General features: G+C 61.7%; 2 protein-coding genes across 4 annotated transcripts in view; one reads left to right on the forward strand and one right to left on the reverse strand.

Annotated features, from left to right (window-relative positions):
• The window catches only part of KIFC2 (kinesin family member C2), a 29,721-nt gene extending 27,131 nt beyond the window's left edge, over positions 1 to 2,590 (forward strand). For all 3 annotated transcript variants that reach the window (XM_054020280.1, XM_054020282.1, XM_054020281.1), the window contains 2 exons: positions 471 to 700; positions 1,190 to 2,590. In XM_054020280.1, coding sequence (XP_053876255.1) covers positions 471 to 700; positions 1,190 to 1,315 — 356 coding nt within the window. In that variant the 3' untranslated portion in view covers positions 1,316 to 2,590. The remainder of the gene's footprint in view (positions 1 to 470; positions 701 to 1,189) is intronic.
• Positions 2,591 to 3,467: 877 nt separating this feature from the next.
• On the reverse strand, positions 3,468 to 7,013 carry FOXH1 (forkhead box H1). Its single transcript, XM_054020580.1, has 3 exons — positions 6,747 to 7,013; positions 5,515 to 5,619; positions 3,468 to 4,382 (listed from the first exon to the last, which is right to left on the reverse strand). Exons 1-3 carry the CDS (start codon positions 7,011 to 7,013, stop codon positions 3,468 to 3,470), a joined length of 1,287 nt encoding a protein of 428 aa, XP_053876555.1.
• Between the last annotated feature and the right edge of the window lie 12,129 nt (positions 7,014 to 19,142).

A 19,142-nucleotide genomic window follows, 5' to 3' on the forward strand; every position in this document is an offset into this window, starting at 1 on the left:
TCAGGGCAATGTGGAGTTCCTAGGCAGGAATGGCCGGCTGAGGAGGTGTCAAGTTGGCTGATTCCAGGGCAGGGACCGGCCGGCGTTCCTGGCTGCCAGCCGGCCTGCGCAGGTATGTCTGGGCTGCAGTTTGGCCCGTGTCAGCTGGCTCTGGCCAAGTGGACCGAATTGCAGGCTCAGATTTATCACTGTTGATGCAAAATTGTGCTCCCATCTGTGTGCAGGAATGGAGAGGTCCCAGCTCCTCTCTTGTGGGGCAGTGTTACGTGTGGTTCGGGTCTGGGAGCCCAGTGCCAGCTGGAGGGGGAGCGAGGGGATCTGGAGGGCAGGCAGGGAAGGGCTGCAGCTCCCCCAAGAGCACCCCACACCTGGTCCCTTCCTGGCAGACCCAGACCTGCCTGGCTCCCCGGAGCCCACCGTGCAGGTCCCGCTAAAGCCCAGACTCTCCTCTTGTGTCTCCGGCGCCCCAGGGAAGCTGAATCTGGTGGACCTGGCGGGTTCTGAGCGGGTCTGGAAGTCGGGGGCGCAGGGCGAGCGGCTGAAGGAAGCTCAGAACATTAACAAGTCCTTGCTGGCCCTGGGGGAGGTGATCCAGGCCCTCAGAGCCAAGCAGGGCCACGTGCCTTTCCGCAACTCCAAGCTCACCTACCTGCTGCAGGACTCCCTGGGCAAGGGCAACAAGACTGTAATGATGGTGCAGGTAGGTACTGGCAGGCCTGGGGCATGCTGGGGAATAGCCGCACTGCATGCTGGGGTTTGTAGTCTCCGCAGGCCGCATCTCCCATGCATGAGTTGCTGCACCCAAAATGCCTCATGGAAATTCGCCATTCTGTGGCAGAAAAACGGGGGGAATAACCGTTGTTGTTTGTGTAGGACCTACATTATTTCACCCCGTGCTGCTGCCTCTGGCCAGCAGGGAGAACGCTGCTGACTAACAGACTTCCCAGCCCAGGGCGATACGGGGGTTGCTGAGGGCTTGGTTGGTTCCTGTTCAGCTGAGCAGTGGGCCCATGTCACCCCTCCCGCACACCCCACCCATGTCTGTTATTACCATGCTGAGGGACCCCTGTGTGTGTGTGTGGGGGGGGGGGGGGGAATGGGACTCTGGGGGATAGGGCCCGCTGCCCCTTGGTGGTGAAGGCAGGTAATTCTAACCAGGCCCCCTTACTCCGGCCGTCTCTCCCCCCAGATCTCGCTACTGGAGAAGAATGCGGGGGAGACCATGTGTTCCCTGAAGTTCGCCCAGCGCGTCTGCAAGGTGGAGCTGGGCCCGGCTTCCCGCAGGATCGACTCCTGGGGCCAGAGCGAGCTCTGAGCCCGCCTGGCCCCGTCCCTGTGCCCAAGATGCAGGCAGCAACCCCACCTGTCTTCAGCCGTGGCAGAGCAAGGGGGCACCAGGGCAGGGTAGGCAGGGGCTGTCAGCTGGGAGGGAGCACTCGCATCCAACAGCCAGCGCACCCACGGGGCGACGGGGGCGTCTGGTCCCAGACACCAGGCTGCCGGTGGAGACCTGGCCCCCCAAGCCCAGGAGCAGGGCAGAGAAGCAGGGGAAGGGAAAGGCCTGGCCTGGGCTGTGCTGGCCACTAGCGGGGACCCTGGCAGTGTCCCCAGCTCGGCAGGGCAGGGCTGCTACACCCCCCATCTGGGGGGGGGGGGCTGTGATTTCCTCCAGCCGTGGGGTCCCTCTCGGGCCAGGCACACGTCCTGAGCAGGGCCACGCTGGGCCCATTGTGACTAGGAGACGTGCCCCCCTCCCCCCCATTACTCCTGTAGTACAGGTCGCCCAGCCCCCCATGCTGGGTATTGGCAGCCCTTGCCCTGGGCGAATGAAGGCTTGGCCCAGGGGAGGGGGTCCTGGGTCTCCCCTGACTCTGTGCTCCCCTCTGCTGGCCCCCTGATGACAGAGCAAGGCTGTGTGGGACAAAGGGCTCCCACTCTGCAACTGTTACTGTAGGGCCTATCCTAACAGTCGGGCATGCTCCCTGCGTGTGCGTAAAGCACACGGAGCAGTTGCCCTGCCCCCCGAACGGGCGACTAGGGGGCCTTGCCCCCGCCCCACAGCAACGCTCCCACACACTGCCTGACAATTGCTGAGCAGCTACTGCCTTGAACAATCACGCATGCTCCTCTGCACACACATGTCCGAATGCACATGCAAAGCCAGGCACATGTGCCCCTACAACCCCCCGGCCACCCACTTGGGGGGAGATCATGGAGGAATCCTCTTCCCCTCCCGTTTCCTCGAACCCTGTGCCAGAAGTTAATTAGTGCAATAGCCTGGAGGGAGGCATCCTCATGTCCGTGCTGCTGGCCACCTCCACAGCACCCCCTGCTGGAATAACTAGGAGCCCCCCCCCATAGCCAGTGCTGCCCCATTCCCTGCAGTTGCCCCCTGCTGGAGTAGCTGGGCACTCCACTCCCAGCCAGTGCTCGTGCCCCACTGCCTGCTGGGAGAGGCCCTTCGTGCCCTGTCCAATGGGGCAGAGGGGCTGCTGGGGGAGGGATGGGGCCCCCAGGCTGTATCTGTGTTCTGAGCCCTGTTCCCACTGGACGCTTGCAGGGGCAATAAAGAGGAACCTTTGCACCCCAACCTGTTCTCGATGCTGCCTTATTAGGGCAAGGGGCCCAGGTGTGAGACATCCCTCCCCCATCTCCATCCCTGCATCCACCCACCGGACCCTGTGTCTCCTGCACCCTCAGCCAGGGTGGGGTCAAGTGCCACCATCTGCCGTCCCCGTCCCCCTCCACTTGCCGGAGCAAAGAACCTGCTGGCTCCAGCCTCTGCCATCCCCACAGGTCATCCCTGGGCCAGCCCCAGACACCCTCTCACAGCCGATGCCCATGGCCCTGTGCCCTGGCAGAGGGGTTAGCTTCGTATTTCCTGCCATGGGTTCCATGACCTCACCTTGCTCCTATTCCCCCCCCCCCCCCCCCCCCCCCCCCGTAGTGAGGAGTTGCAGCTGGAGCCGGGGGTGGAACGGGACAGGCTCAGGGAGCCGGGGGGAGCAGGCTGTGGGTCAGCGTAGGGCAGGGGCAGGTGATGGGGTCAGCGCAGAGAGCAGCACGGCCGAGTCTCCATTCACCTTTATTCATAGCTGTGCGTGCGCACACTTTACACACGTCTCCCCCCCCCCCCCCAAACCTCCACCCCCACCCGCTCACCTTCCCACTGGGGCAGGCCGGAGGAGGGGCAGGCCTGGCCCAGGCTCTGGGCCCTGTTCCCATGGTTCCCAGGCCATGCCCCAGCATGCACCGCTCCCACCTGGGCCCAGTGGCCAGGCCATGCTGCGCGCTGGGCCTGCCGGCTCTGTGGTGCAGGCCAGGGGCTCAGGAGAGGCTGTGCTCCAGGGCAGGGCCCGTGGGGAGCTGCCCTTCCCCAGATTTTGGCCTTTATTGCACGTTTAGCATCAGCCATCGCCTGGCAGCCGTGCTGCTGCCCTGCCAGAAAGGGGCTGCCCCCGCGCCCCTCAGAAACCCCCGTACTGTGGCAGCACCAGCTGCTGGGCGTGCCAGGGCGGAGGTGCCGGGTGAGGGGTATGACTGGCCTTGCTGGGGGGGAGGGCTGGGAAGGGGCCGTCCAGGTCCATGGGGCCGCCCAGCAGCGGGGGAAGGGCCGCCGGCGAGGGGTGAGGTACGAGGTCCCAGTACGCCGGGCTGACGTAGGCAGTGGGGCAGTAGCTGAGGTAGGGCAGCCCAGGGATGGGGTGAAAGGCAAAGCAAGTGGGGATGAGCGGGGGCAGGCCCATGGCGTAGGAGGGGGGGAGCTGGTGCCTGGGGGACAGCGGCGGGGTGCGGCACGCGGAGCCCTCCGAGTCGGAGCTGCTGCTCGGGAAGGTGTGGAGCAGCCGGGGGCGCTTGGCCAGAGCCGGGGCGTGCGGGCTGCCTGGGCTCTTTTCATCCAAGGGCAGCGTAGAGGCAGAGGAGGAGTGAGTCCTTGGGATGCCAGGGCCCCTCAGCGCAGGGGGGGAAGGAAGCGGGAAGGGAGAGGGCTCCTGGCTCTCCGGGTGTGGAGACCTCCCCGGCCTGGGCAGCCCCTGACCCCCAGGCTGCTCGTTCAAGTCCACCTCGTGCGGGTTCTGCAGCAGGGACTGGATGGAAAAGGAAGTGTCCAGCCGGGGCCTGGGATGTGGGGCCTGAGTCTCTGGATCGGCCCCCGGGGTGGGAGCTCTAGCGCCCACGCTGGCTGCAGGCTGCAGCTGCTGGGACCCCCCCCTGTAGTGCTGCCCGTGCAGGATGAAGGGGGCCAGGTCGCTGGCGAAGGAAGCCGCCTCCTGCCGGGAGATAGCCGTGTTCTGCAGCTTCAGGGCGTCCGGGGGGATCCGGCTCACGTCCACCGTCCAGAAATTCCCTTTGGCCTTGGGCTTCGCGGGATCCTTCAGCAGCTGCCGGGGAGAGAGCGAGATGGGCTCAGCCTGGGGGAGGGGGGAGTTCTCCAGAGACAGAGCTCCCCAGAATCAGAGATCCCCCCCCCCATCAGCCTGCCCTCCACTGCCAGCTGTGGGAGGGGGGAGTTCTCCAGGGACAGAGCTCCCCAGAATCAGAGACCCCCCCCCGTCAGCCTGCCCTCCACTGCCAGCTGTGGGAGGGGGGAGTTCTCCAGGGACAGAGCTCCCCAGAATCAGAGACCCCCCCCCGTCAGCCTGCCCTCCACTGCCAGCTGTGGGAGGGGGGAGTTCTCCAGGGACAGAGCTCCCCAGAATCAGAGACCCCCCCCCTGTCAGCCTGCCCTCCACTGCCAGCTGTGGGAGGGGGGAGTTCTCCAGGGACAGAGCTCCCCAGAGTCAGAGACCCCCCCCCCCCCGTCAGCCTGCCCTCCACTGCCAGCTGTGGGAGGGGGGAGTTCTCCAGGGACAGAGCTCCCCAGAATCAGAGACCCCCCCCGTCAGCCTGCCCTCCACTGCCAGCTGTGGGAGGGGGGAGTTCTCCAGGGACAGAGCTCCCCAGAATCAGAGACCCCCCCCCCGTCAGCCTGCCCTCCACTGCCAGCTGTGGGAGGGGGGAGTTCTCCAGGGACAGAGCTCCCCAGAGTCAGAGACCCCCCGCCCGTCAGCCTGCCCTCCACTGCCAGCTGTGGGAGGGGGGAGTTCTCCAGGGACAGAGCTCCCCAGAGTCAGAGACCTCCCCATCAACCTGCCCCCATTTCCTGTTAACCCCCCACTGCCAGCCTGTCCCCCATTCCCCATCATCCCCACCCCCCACTGCCAGCCTATCCCCCATGCCCTGGCATCCCCATACCCCTGAACCCCTCCCCACTCCCCCCCTCGGGTCAGCCTGCTTCCCATGACCTCTCACCCCCCCCCACCGCCAGCCTGTCACCACATAGCCGGTTAACTGCCCCCCAACAGCCCATCACCCCACCGCCAGCCTGCCCCCAATGCCCCGTCACCCTCCCCCGGTAGGGTGACCAGACAGCAAGTGTGAAAAATCGGGACAGTCCCTATAAAATCGGGACACCTGGTCACCCAACCTTTCCCCCCCCCCCCCGTGTCTCTGGCACCCCGGCCCAGCGCTCACCTTGGAGAAGCAGCGGTTGGAGGACAGGTTGTGGCGGATGGAGTCTTTCCAGCCCTGGTAGCCCTCCGTGAAGAAGGGGAAGAGGGCGCCGATCTCCTGGATGATCTGAAGCCGAGAGACAGGCGGTGAGAGCCCCTGGCCATGGGCGGAGCAGAGCCCAGCGCCGGGCCCTGCTGGGGGACCCTCCCTGACCCGAACCAGTGACTCCCACCTCCCACAGCCCCTCTCTCCCGCCCCAAACCACTGACCTCGCCTCTTCCCCCAGCACCCCAACCCAGCGATTCTCACCTCCCCCGAATCCGTGACCCCGCCCCAAACCCCGGACTCCCCCTGCCCACCCGGAACCAGTGACCCCCACTTCCATTTCCCCACCCCGAACCATTCCAAACCACTGACCTCCCAAACCCCTCCCCCACTCTATACCAGTGACCCCCACCTCCATTACCCCGAACCAGTGACTCCCCTCCCTGAACCACCGAACGCAACCCGGACTAGTAACCCCCCACTTCCTCTGCCCCACTCCAAACCAGTGACCCCCACCTTCACCACCCCGAACTAGTGACCGCCACCCCCTCAAACCAGTGCCCCCCCCTCCCCCAACCACCCCAACCCCACCTGAAACCAGTGACCCCCCTCTCCCCAACTCAAACTAGTGACCCCCACTTCTCCCCCAACCACCCCAACCCCACCTCAAACCAGTGACCCCCACCTTTCCCCCAACCACCACATTCCCACCTGAAACCAGTGAACCCGCAACCGCCCCAAACCTGAACTAGTGACTCCCCTCCCAGAACCAGTGACCCCCCAACGACCCCCTCCCCCTCTCCAAACAAGTGATCGCCCCCCCGCCACTGCCCCTATCACCCCCAAACCGGAGACGCCACCCCTGCCACCGCCAATCCACCCCATCGCCCCCACAACCAACCGATGCCCCCCAGCCCGCAGGCAAGAAGCTTGGAGCGGAGCTGACTCCGGGACAGGTGACCCTAACCTGGGCTCCCCGCAGGGAGTTCAGGGGTCCCCGCCCCACCGCTCCCGATCCCCCCGGCCTCCTCCAGGGCACCCAAGGAGGGAAGCGCAGCCTGGGGTTGGGGGTCACTGGTTCCGGGCGGGGGTCTCCTCCCGGGGGCACCAGCCACCGAGGGGCCCCGCTCCGGGCCTTGGCGAGTTGCGCGCTGCGCTGCGCTGCCCGGCCAGGAGGGCGCAGCTGTCCCGGGCATGGGGCCCCGTACCTGGGACAGTTTCAGCTTCCTGCCGGGCGAGGCCTGGATCACCAGGGCGATCATGGCCAGGTAGGTGTAGGGCGGCTTGCGGTGCCGGCTGTATTTCTTCTTCTTCGGCGGGGTCTGCTCGGCCGGGGGCCCGGGCGGCCGCTGCATGGCGCGGGGCTGGGGCGCGGGGTGGCCGTGGGTCCGTCCGTCCCGGCCAGGCGCCCGGAGCGTGTGAAGGGGACGGTCAGGCGCCCGCGGCGGCTGTTGGGAGCTCTCCGGTGGGCGCATTAGGGGCTCTCAGTGGCCATCGCCGCCTTTGTCATGCTGATGGGCGGCTCGCCCCCGCTGGAGCCAGCCCGGCTGGGCGCGGCCCAGGGGCAGGGGCTGGGCGCTGGCTCGGCCCTGGGTTGATTGAGGTGAGAAGTGGCCCCCGCCTCCCCCCCACAGCTCACGGTGCAGCCCAGCTCAATGGGGCCTGAGACAGCGCTCCTGGCCAGAGCCACCTGCCCTGCCAGGCTCTGGGGTGACCCCACTGGCAGGGTGGGCACCTGCCGTCCTGGGGCACTGCCCTGGTATTGAGCACTGGGGTGACAAGCAGCCACAGATGAGCTGAGATCCTGGGGGCAGAGTGAGGCCTGGCTACTTTAGGGTGTTGGGTGGGGGCCTAGGAACCATGAGCCGGGGTGAGGCCAGGGAGAATCATCGCTTGGTAGGACTGGAAGGGACCTCCCTGGCAGGCCTGAGTATTGTCTAGCCCACCCCACAGGTGTTCGTCCAACCTGCTCTTAAACATCCCCAGTGACAGAGATTCCACAACCACCCTGGGAGATTGATTCCAGTGCTTAACCACCCTGACAGCTGGGAAGTTTTTCCTAATGTCCAACCTAGACCTCCCTTGCTGCAATTTAAGCCCATTGCTTCTTGTCCTAACCTCAGAGGTTAAGGAGAACAATCTTTCTCTCCCCTCTTTGTAACAACCTTTTATGTACTTGAAAACTCTTATCATGCCCCGCCTCAGTCTTCTGGTCTCCAGACTAAACAAACCCAGTTTTTTCAATCTGCCCTCACAGGTCCTGTTTTCCAGACCTTTTACTCATTTTTGTTGATCTTCTCTGGACTTTCGAATTTGTCCAAATCTTTCCTGAAATGTGGCACCTAGAACTGGACCCAATCCTCCAGCTGAGGCCGTATCAGCGCAGAGTAGAGCAGAAGAATGACTTCTCCTGTCTTGCTTACAACACTCCTGCTAATACAGCCCAGAATGATGTTCGCTTTTTTTGCTATAGTGTTACACTGTTGACTCATATTTAGCTTGTGATCCACTATGACACCCCCTATCCCCCACCCTTTCCACAGTTCTCCATCCTAAGCAGTCATTTCCCATTGTGTATGTGGCAACTGATTGTTCCTTCCCAAGTGGAGCACTTTGCATTCATCCTCACTGAATGTCATCAACTCAAGCAGGCTGAATAGCAAGACCCACGCCCAAGGAGTTGTCCAGGCCCTGTGGGGGCACTGACTGCAGTCTCTGTGGCTGCTCACGCAGGAGCCCCCCGACCCTGTAGTATCCAGCCACCTGGCAATCACAAGAGAGAGGGGCAGCTCTGTCAACCCCAGGGTAGGGATGGCAGCCGAGGCAGTGAGAAACCTAGTTTAGCACCTAACCACTGGGCCCCCCCATCCTCCCACTCCCCGTCCTAGGGGAAGTCCCATCACTGGGGCCTGCAGGGCACAGTCCTGAGCTGGGGCCCTAGCAGGGACCTGAAGGAGCTATTTCTACCCCTTGGGATCCTATCCCAGCCTGGCTGTTCCCGTCTCCCACTGGGGGATGCGTTTGGGCGCTGGGCAGTGACTGGCCACATGCCCACACAAAGCCAGAGGCATAAAACCCTCCTGCCCGCTGCCATGGGACGCTGGTCCAGGCAGGGAACCACGGTCCTGTGGCAATGCAGGGCCCCTGTCCTATCCGTCAGCCATGGGCCCGGCTCTTCTCCCCACGGGGCCTGGATGGGAGGACATGGGGGCCAGAGAGCCTGCTGCTTCCAGGGCTTGGGCCCTGCGGCTCGCGTGAGCCCTAACGGCTTGGAACCCAGAGGCCGGGTGTTTGGCTTTGAAGATCTCATGATTTTTAAGCCAATTTCCTGATTTCTGCACTCCTGGGGGTGGCACTGCTGTAATCGAGGGAGGGGGCTGGCCCTTTGCCTGGGATTCAGCAGGAGGGCATGTGCCCGTGCCGTTAAGCCCTGCCAGCTCCCCCCCACCCTCCCTGCTCAAGGTGGGATGCACCCTCTCTTTGGAGTTCTCCCATCCAGGCATTGACCAGGCCTCGCCCTGCTTGGGGTGAGCTCATAGCCAGGGCAGGGAGACGTCCCCCACAGAGACCCTTGCAGGCTGGCTTTGGGCATGTCCATCAACGATTAGCTAGGCAGCGGTTCTCAACCTAGTTACCAGTGTGGGCCACATATGTGTTAGGTGAGCTGCATCCAGTACTCCCTGTATGGCCCTGAGGGTGTCACACGGGCCGCAGCTCTGTGCTGATTGTGGGCCCACGGTCCGCAGGTTGAGAGCCACTGAGGTAGAGGCTCACGCTACGGGCTCCCCCGCCCTTCCGCAGGCGGATCCTGGTGCTGGTGATCCCCAGGTCCTCAGCTGTCTCCTGGGAGATTCCCGAGCTGGGAGGAGGTTGGGAATATCTGCTCCTAGGGCCTAGGTGTTTCTGCTCCAGCAATCAGCAATGAAAGGGTTAACCCTTTCCATTCAGCTCTTTCTCCCCTTGGGGTAGTGCAGCATTCCTGGGGCGAGACGCCCCCAGCTCAGAGCCTGCAGCCCTCGGGGGCGGGGAGTGTTTGGAGCCCCCCGGGGGGAGCGCTGTGCTTTCAGGGCTGAGGCATGGGGCTGGGGCTGGCTGCTCACCCTGCTCTCAGGCAGGGTCTGCCCCTCACATCTGGGTTTTGGGGCGATTGGCTCCGCGGCAGGAACCCCAAGTGGCAAAGCCCGAGAGGACAGGCAGGACCCTCCCCGGATGTGGTTTCCCCAGGCTCCCACCTTCCCTTGGGGGACCGTGCCACACTCTGACCCCCGTCCCTGGTGGGACGTGTCCCCCGAGATCCCTCCTGGATTTCCCTTGGCCCAGTTTGCTCCCCTCGCCCTCCAGCGGGGGGGGGGGGGGCAGCCCCAGCCCCTTTGTTGTGCTAACACTGGGAGGATTATGTAAAGCACCTGCACTAACAGGGCTGCTAATGCTGGTGCTCATTGCACTGGGGAACCCTGGCACCAGTGGGGAGGTCACCGAGAGGTTACGATTCACAGTAGATGGAACAGTGGGGGCAGCAGGGGGCTGCGGGTCGGGAATGGGGGGCAGCAGCAGAGCAAGAGGTGTGGGGGGCCCAGGGCTGGAACAGCAGGGGGCTGCGGTTGGGATTGAGGGGCAGCAGCAGACTTGGGGCGGGGGGGAGAGCCCAGAGCTGCGGTAGCAGGGGGCTGCGGGTCAGGATTGAGGGATATTGGCAGAGCTGGGGGGAGCTCTGGTCTGGGGTAGCAGGGGGCTGTGGGTCAGGATTGAGGGATATTGGCAGAGCTGGAGGGGAGCCCAGGTCTGGGGAAGCAAGGGGCTGTGGGTTGAGATTGAGGGGAACTGGCAAAGCTGGGGGGAGCCCAGGGGTTGCATAGCAGGGGGCTGCGGGTCAGGACTGAGGGGCATTGGCAGAGTTGGGGGGAGCCCAGGGCTGGGGTAGCAGGGGGCTGTGGGTTAGGAGTGAGGGGCGTTGGCAGAGCTGTGAGGAGCCCAGGGCTGGGGTAGCAGGGGGCTGTGGGTTGGGATTGAGGGGCACTGGCAGAGTTGGGGGGAGCCCAGGGCTGGAGTAGCAGGGGCTGCAGGTCAGGATTATGGGGCACTGGCAGAGCTGGGGGACACCCTCCCAGGGCTGGGGTAGCCAGTCAGCTGTGGTTAGAGATTGAGGGGCAGCTCCCATATTGAGGGCCATAGAAGCACCTCCTGGCTAGACAGACAGGGGGCAAGGCCCAGAGCGCATTGCACCCCCAGCCCCACAGCGTAGGGCCCGGCTCTGCTAGCCTGTTCTCCTGCCCTGAGGGGAGCCATTAGCTCCCTTGATGTTCCTATCCACACAGCTCCCAGAGCAGCCGCCGCTCGCCATGTGGATCGGAGAGGGGAGCTTTTGCTGATTGGAAACCCTCCAGAGAGTCTGGCTGCTTGGCAGGGCTTCCCTGAGGGCAGTGCGGGCTGGCCTAAACCGGCGGGTCCCAGGCGTTTTCCCAGCTGTGGCCCACCCTTCACACTCCTTGGGGAACATTCTTAATATTCATTCCGACAGACACAGAAACTCGATGTACCAGCAGGGGCCGGACTCACGGGTGCATCTCTCCATCTGAGGGCAGATGCCACCCCTGCTGCCCATTGGTGCCCAGCTCCCCTTCTCTTGCAGAGGCAAAAGCCCTGACCTCACTCCCCAAATTGAGTCAAATCTCCATGTCCCCCCCCCCCACTTACCATTAGCAAGGTCCCCTGGCCTCTGCCCCACACGGGTGCTGGTGGGGGTGTGGCTGAGTGAGGTCCCTTGGTGTTGCCCGTCACCGGTGGCAGGCAGGGCATATTCCGCTCAGTTCTGGGTCTGCCATACAGTCAGAGAGTGCCCCCTCCAGCTGGGGAGAGCGGGGGCGGGGGGCAGAGAAAGGGGACAGAACCCATTCCCCCACTCAGAGCAGGGGTTCAGCCCCAGAGAGACCCAGCTGGCCCTGGGGCAGAGGGGTGAGAGGGGCAACCCAGAGACCACTTTGGTCCAAGACGGAGGATGCTGATGACAGATGGCTCACGGGGAGTGGAGGGGCTCGGGTGGGCTGTGGTGTATGAAGAGCTAAGGGTGTTTCAGAAGGAGTGGGGCAGCCATGTTGTGAGGGGGACCCTGAGTTCGGGGGGAATGGGGCAGGGAGCCCCCAGGCGGCGAAACGGCTGAGCGAGCCCGGTGGTGGGGACAGCCGAGGATGCTTCGTACCCCACCCTGGCGAGGGATGTCTGGCTGGGGAGGGCACTGGGCGCAGCCTGCAATGGGGCGGGGGCTCCAGCATGGATAGTGGAGGGGGGAGGGGGGAAGGGGACAGGTCAGTGCAGGTGGGGCAGGGTCCCCGATACGCCGCACTGTGAAATAGCAACTCCGTCCCACCGCCTGCAAGCCAGCTGTTGAGGGAGGGAGGAGGAAACCTTCCAGCTGCACCTCTGCTGCTCCCCTGACCCCAGCCCCCCCCCAAAAAACCCTCTTCCAGCCCTGCCCCCAAACTCCCCCTACACATGCTCTGCGCGCCGGCTCTGCCAGGCAGGGCCAGTGGCTGGGCTGTGGGCCCTGGGGCTGCGCTGAAGGGCCAGGGCTGGGGGGGAGTGGAAAGATGCAGCCTGGGGGGGCAATGCCCCTAATCCCCCCCCCCCATCTTCGCCTCTGCCAGAAGACCACCCGGGGCTGTGTCCGGCCCTCCATTGGGAGGTTGAGGCTCAGGCAGTGTCAGCCCAGACATGTGAGGTCGCCCTCACCTACCTCGCCCGTCCCTCCTGCGGACACAGGTGAATAGCGTGTACCTGCCTGGTCTCTCAGCTCCCTCCGAGCAGAGAACTGGAGGTTCGCGCTCGCTCGGTGTGGGGCCAGGGGACCAGGCCTGGCTCAGTGCCTGGCTAGGGGTTACGGTCCTGAATGGTGCCGGCTGTTGGGAAGAAGCAGAACCAGAAACAATGGGTTTAAACTGCAGCAAGGGAGGTCGAGATTGGACATTAGGAAAAAGTTCCTAACTGTCAGGGTGGTTAAACACTGGAACAAATTGCCTAGGGAGGTTGTGGAATCTCCGTCTCTGGAGATATTTAAGAGTAGGTTAGATAAATGTCTATTAGGGATGGTCTAGGCAGTATTTGGTCCTGCCATGCGGGCAGGGGACTGGACTCGATGACCTCTCGAGGTCCCTTCCAGTCCTAGAATCTATGAATCTATGAATCTATGAATCTATAAGTGGCACCATCAGGGCACCAGGAGGCGCTTAGGGACGGAAATGAGATTCATCAGCTTGGAAATGAACAGATCTCTGGCTGTTGGCGGGGGGACGACCAAGTCAGATCCTCGCCCTGCCCACTACACGGCTGGCTGGCTCACCCTCCCACGGCTGCTTCCCCACTCCTCTGGCCTGGCCAGCAGCAGAGACCTGGTCTGCTCCTCAGGCCGGAGTCTCCTCGCTCCGCTCATTACAAAGTTCAGTCATTTGTTCCCGAACTCTCGGGCTCCCAGCACCTCCAGCTGATCACCTGCAAAGACCAGCCCCGGCGAGGGGCAGGGAACGTCTGGGGTTTCCGAGCCCGGGCGCCAGTCCCAGCGGGAACGGCTGCATTGCTGGTTTAAGCCCCTGCAGCCCGAGCTTTGCGAGCCCGAATCAGGCTCCGAGACGGCGGTGTGGGGTTTCTTTGCAGTGTAGACGCGCCATAAGAGAGCTGGGCTAGGCCTCAAGTTGTGGCCTGGGTTAGTGGCTGGGCTGGTGCAGGGCGGGGTTAGAGCCTGTGTCAGCTGGTGGCTGGGGCGGGGGGTGTTTGGCTTGGGCCTGCGGGGAGCATTGCTGCATGGGACTGTGGGACCCCAGCTCCCCTGGAGTACACCCCCCTGTCAGACTGACCTCCCACCCCCAGCAGCTCCCCTGCACCAGTCTGGCCCAACCTGGCTCCCGGGGGCTGGGCCTTGGGGAAGGGGGATGGAGGGTGAATGGCAGCCCCTGGGGCAGGTCCACTCAAGCTCCGCTCACCTTTTGTTGTGGACATTTGCTGCTGATCCTCTTTGTAACAGTTCACGGGCCCTTAGCACCATCTGTTCATTACTCCCTGCTCCTGGCATGACCCCGGCTCCCTGGTCCTGCCTGCAGCCCTCCCCCACCTCTGCTGCAGAGCTTGGTCTTGCCGGCTACACAGGGGAGGGATAGTTCAGTGGTTTGAGCATTGGCCTGCTAAACCCAGGGTTGTGAGTTCAATCCTTGAGGGGGCCACTTAGGGATCTGGGGCAAAATCAGTACTTGGGCCTGCTAGTGAAGCAGGGGGCTGGACTTGATGACCTTTCAACGTCCCTTCCAGCTCTATGAGATAAGTCTCCACAAGTGAGGTGAGTTTAGGGGTCTCAGCACAAAAACACCCTCCTGCTGGGCACAGGCATCAGGACTAGAACAGCAGGGGCTGCAGGCTGGGATGGGGGTGGGCTGAGATGGGTTTTGGGAGAGCAGAGGGCTGGAGTAGTGGGGAGAGGGGCTGGGAGTGTGGGTGGGGCACAGCAGAGCCTTGTGGGACATTAGGCTGAGGGTAGTACAAGTGGGGGCATATCGGGCAGTGCCCCCTGCAGATGACTGGGCCAGGGCTCCCTGCCCCGCCTGGAGCTAGGCTGGGGTTTTGTACCATGCAGCAAACGTTGGCTCGTTTTCCTAGCGCTGGGACTGGCAACGGGGGGCTGAGAGGAAAAACGGGGCGGAGGGAGCGAGAAGGGTCTGGTGGGGTCCCGAGGTAGGAGGGGAGATGGGGAAGGGCAGGAGGGAGAAGGGCGCCCGCCAGAGCAGGAATGAAGTTTGCAGATTTCTTCGGGCTGATTCCAGCAGCAGCGAGCTGAGGCCATGCACAGGTAGGTCCATAATGACCACCAGGGGGCAGTATTGCAGGGCCACATATGCGCCCGCCCCCCCCAATGACATGCAGCAAGTGGCATGAGGATCGCTGGGTGGCCCTTTAGCCCAAGTGCACAAGGGCCCAGTTTTCTGGGTTCCTGCCCTTCCCCCCAGCTCCTGCCCGGCTGCACCCACTCGTGCCAGACCTCTGGCCTGGTGGGGTTCAGAGGCAGGGGCCTAGGTTGGGCTAGGCCCTGGCTGGCTCCTCCCCTGGGGCGGGGCCTCCTGGAAGAGGAGAGGAGGTGGACGCAGAGGAGCTCCAGGTGCACCTAGTCGGGCAGAGGGGGAGCAGAGGCGAGCCCAGCAAGGGGCGGGGCAGATGGCGCATGTCGCCTGGAGGCGGCGCGGGTTGCCTGGTGTCCTGGGGAGACGGGGCTGGGGCAGGTCTGTTCTGGGGCGTGGGTTTGGTTTGCCAGGGGAGGGGGCAAACGTGAAATATGGCTGACCCTGTGGGAGTGTCTTCTTTTGGGTGGGGGTCCAGGGCGCTCCTCTGTGCCTGATGAGCAGCTGAGATTCCCCCCTGCGCTGGATCTCACCAGCCCCCCATCTCTGCTCCCCTCCCTAGTTCAGTGAACGAGCACATGGGAGGGGAGCTCACTGACCAAGGCCTGGGGAAGCCTTGGACGTGCGAAGAGCCCTGTGTCCGGGGGGGGGGTGAATGGTGTGTTGGGGTTTAATCCCCAGACGGACGCTTCTCCTGCATGGCAGAGCTCCAGGCTAGCTCCGACCTGGGCAGTGGGACTTGTGCACCCGCCTATCCCACAGCTATGGGACCTGCTGCCAAACCCACGCCCAGTGCACAATGGGGCAACAGAAGTCAGTTTCTAACCCTCTTGGTTTGTATTTAACAAAGAAACCCCTCCAACTGTGAGCTGTAACTGATGCAATGATGGCTGCAGGCAGTCTGGAATTCTACTCTCCCGTTAACTCTGAAACATAGTGATGGCAGTTTAAAAGGGAACTATAGCCTTGTATTACAGGTTGCTGTTTGTTATGCCGAGTGACACTCTCTGCACTTACACAGGTACCTGCCAGACTCGGGTTCGCACCGCCTTGTGTTTTAATTGAGGGTGTTCCACGTTGTTCTGACAATTCAGTGGATCCCCTGGGAGTGGTCTCTGACCTAGACCCATAGGGATGGGCTCTCGGGATTGTGCCGGGAGCGTGAGCGTCCCCGCGAGAGTGAGGAACATTCTTGGACTTACCGTGATGCAGCCGAACGGCCTCCCCCAGCGCTGCAGCTCATCCTGGCCAGCTGCCGATCCCTTCAGCTCATTGCTCGAGTGGTCCCACTGTTCTCACCCAGCTCCTAGCTCAGTGTAAGTCTGCGACTTCAGGCCTTATTTGTGACCCCCCCCTTGTGACACCCACAGCCCTCCCAATCTCTGACACACACACACACACGGGGCTACGCACAGACCTGCAGCTGATTAACCAGGGACAAATACATCGCAGGACTTTATTACTGACATGCAGGCAGGGTGCCACGCGTGGGACTAGACCCAGAAGAAGATACCGTCGTGGAGGAACTTAGAGTCAGAACCGAGCCCAGACAGGTCAGACCCAGATGGATCCTGGAGACCTCGGGGAGGAGAAGGGTTTGGGTTTCTTTCAGAGATGTGCAGGAGACCAGGGGTTAATGAGGTGGGCAGGGCTGGTGGGGCAGCTCCAAGCTCTACTGACTCCAGCTGCAGATCTGGCCCATGCCCCATGTTTTCGGTAGGGCTGGGAGAGCCCCTGGGCAGACGCTCTGGCCACGCTTCCTCAAGCAGAAACCCAGAACTTCCTCCACCTGCTTTCGCCCTGCGCTCCCGTTGGCTGTCTGCAGCCGGTGCAGCGAGCGCCGCGGCTGGCAGGAACGCTGTGGACTTGGGACTGGCCATGCCAGAGGTGACTTTCGAACTCGCACCCAGGGGCTCACTCCTGGAACCCGACGCTCATTTCATGGCGGGAACAGCCACATGCCATGTGACCCAGACATCCAATCACCACCCACCGCCACAGCTGAAATCTCCAATCAAATCCTTGCAACGGGTGGCTAAGGCATATAGGGCTGTTCTCACAGGCTCTGCCAATGGTCCATCTAATCCAGCAGACCGCCTGCCGGGGCCACCGCCAGCTCATCTGGGGACGGGGCAAGACCCTCCCAGTGGGTGGTTATGGAATACCCTCCCCACGGGGGGCAGCATCTGGCACCCTGGGGGATGTTCTCACCCCCACCCGTGTTTGGCCCTCGGTGGAAGCCAGCTAAACACCTCAGCGATCCCCAGAGCAGTGGGCTCCACAGGCCAACCGCGTGGGGGGTAAAGCAGCATTTCCTCTGATCGGTGATGCATTTTTTGCCTTTTAAATTGATTGCTCCCCCCCAGGTCCTGTAGGAGAAGGGGAGGGAAGAGCAGAGCCTGATGTACCTCCTCTCATCCCTTCATTACGGTAGGTAGCTGGGCCATGTCCCCTAGCTTCATCGCTTCCAAGGCCAGATGGGACCACTGTGATCATCTCATCTGACCAGCCACTTCCGCGGGATTAATTCCTGACTGAACCAGAGCAGGTTTTGTGATGGCGAATCCCCCACGAGCCTTGGTAGCTTGTTCCAATGGCTGGTTACCCTGGCCCATGTGCCCAGTCTGAATGGAGAGAAGGGCATCAGCCGATGTTCCCTCAGTCTCCGAACAGCGGGAGTGCCCCCCCAGTCGGTTCAGTTATTCAGAAAGCAGCAATGTCTGGGAGAAGGTGGATGGCCCAGTGGTTAGAGCACCAGCCTAGGCTTTGGGAGACCTGGCTTCAAGTCACTGTTCTACCACAGGACACGCCCCCACGTGACTTATTCTCTGTGCCTCAGTTTCTCACCCATAAAATGGGGATAACAACTCTACCCTGCCTCCCAGGGGAGTTGTGAGGCTAAACACATTACAGATCGGGAGGTGCTCACACACCGTGATGGGGACCATAGAAGCACCCGAGACAGATAAACGAGGGGCTCAGATTATTCCTGCCAACGTGCGTCACTTTGCAGTCGGCCTCGTGCTGCCCGACCAGCCCGTTTGTAAACGGAAAGAAAGAGAGAAGCTGCAGGTAGGAATCAGTCGGCCAGGGCTGCTTTTCAAGGGGGGATTTGAACAAAGAGGAGGAAAGGAGGCAAATTGCTGCAGAGAAACATTAAAGAGTAAAAAGCCTGGGCCAGATTCGCGTCAAGACACAAGTGCTGCGTTCCCTGGGGCACCTGGGACCAGAATGCGGCCTCCTAGTTAGATAAAAGCGTTCTTAAAAATGCTGGACACTGACTCAAGGGGAGACTCCCCCCAAGGTACGTAACGTTGTTGGCTGTGAGGGATGATGTCCTCTAGTGACTGGACTCACAGCGGGGATAAGAGACTTGCAACTGCTGCTGGCGGAGGGAGCTCTCCATTAGCTTTGGTAACAGGGACACAGTTAATAAAGAAAAAGGAGGGTGATATAATGAATGCCAATCCACACGGGCTTATGGAAAGTAGATCCTGTCAAACTCACTCAGTGTCTTTTAGATGAGATGACAAGTTTGGTTGATAACGGTAACAGTGTTGAGGTAACAGAGTTCTGTGAGGTGTTTGACTTGGTACCTCATGGTATTTTGTATTTGTCTAGTTTTTAATCAAAATCAGTACGACATGTCTGAACTGACTGGTCTCGAAATGTAATTCGAGAGGGGAATCACCATTGAGTGGATGTGTTTCTAGTGGGGTCCCACAGGGATCAGTTCTTGGCCTTACGCTTTTGACCATTTTTATCAAGGACCTGGCAGAGAACGTGTAATCATCACCAATACATTTTGCAGGTGACACAGAATTGGGAGAGTGGGAACTAACCAAGAGGACCAGGCACTGATACAAAGTGATCTGGATCGCTTGGTAAACTGGGTACAAGCAAACAATATGTGTTTCAATACGGCCAAATATAAAGTCAGAAATCTAGGAGCAGAGACTGCCGGCCATAAGTACAGGGTGGGGGGCTCTCTCCTGGGAAGCAGCGACGCTGAATAAGATTTGGGGGTGGGGGTGGATAAGCAGCTGAACGTGAGCTCCCAGTGCAATGCTGGCTAATGGGACCCTGGGAGGTATAAATTGGACGCTGGAGTAAGAGAAGAGGTGATTTTCCCTCTGCATGTGGCACTGGGGCGAGCGCTGCTGGAGTCCTGGGTCCAGTTCCGGTGCTCACGATACAAGAAGGATGTTGATAAATGGGAGAGGGGGCAGAGAAGAGGCAAGAGAATGACGGAAGGGTTAGAAACCCGCCTATAGGGAATAGACTCAGGAGCGCCATCTATTTACCTTAATGAAGAGCAGGTGGAGAGGTGACTTGATCAGTCTAGGAGTACCTGCGTGGGGAACAAATGTTTAATAACAGGCTCTTTGATCGAGCAGAGGAAGGTCCAACTCTAACACGCTCCAGTGGCCGGAGGTTGAAGCTGGACAGATTCAGGCTGGAAGTAAAATGAGGTGTAACATTTTTAATGGTGAGTGTAATTAACCACTGGAACAATTGCCCCAGGGTCCTGGGGGATTCTCCATCACTGGCAATTTTTAAATCAAGATCCCCCAACAGCTCTGCTCTGGGAATGACTTGGGGGCAGGACTCTGGCCGGTGTTACACAGGTGGTCACACGGGATGGTCACACCGCTCCCGTCTCGCCTTGGTGGTAATTGTGCCTTGCGAGCGGCCCGTGGCTGTGTTGCCCGCGTCCTGGTGAAGCTGATG

Source organism: Malaclemys terrapin, chromosome 2 (assembly GCF_027887155.1).
Source record: "Malaclemys terrapin pileata isolate rMalTer1 chromosome 2, rMalTer1.hap1, whole genome shotgun sequence".
Lineage (NCBI taxonomy): Eukaryota > Metazoa > Chordata > Testudines > Emydidae > Malaclemys > Malaclemys terrapin.

What these genes read in the sequence shown, in the direction of transcription:
- FOXH1 (XM_054020580.1), bottom strand. Translation starts at nt 7,013, where the DNA reads ATGCGCCCACCGGAGAGCTCCCAACAGCCGCCGCGGGCGCCTGACCGT. An exon ending in GGAAGCTGAAACTGTCCCAG is followed by an intron (nt 5,620 to 6,746) that starts GTACGGGGCCCC and finishes TCTCGGCTTCAG; the next exon opens with ATCATCCAGGAGATCGGCGC. An exon ending in CCAACCGCTGCTTCTCCAAG is followed by an intron (nt 4,383 to 5,514) that starts GTGAGCGCTGGG and finishes TCTCCCCGGCAG; the next exon opens with CTGCTGAAGGATCCCGCGAA.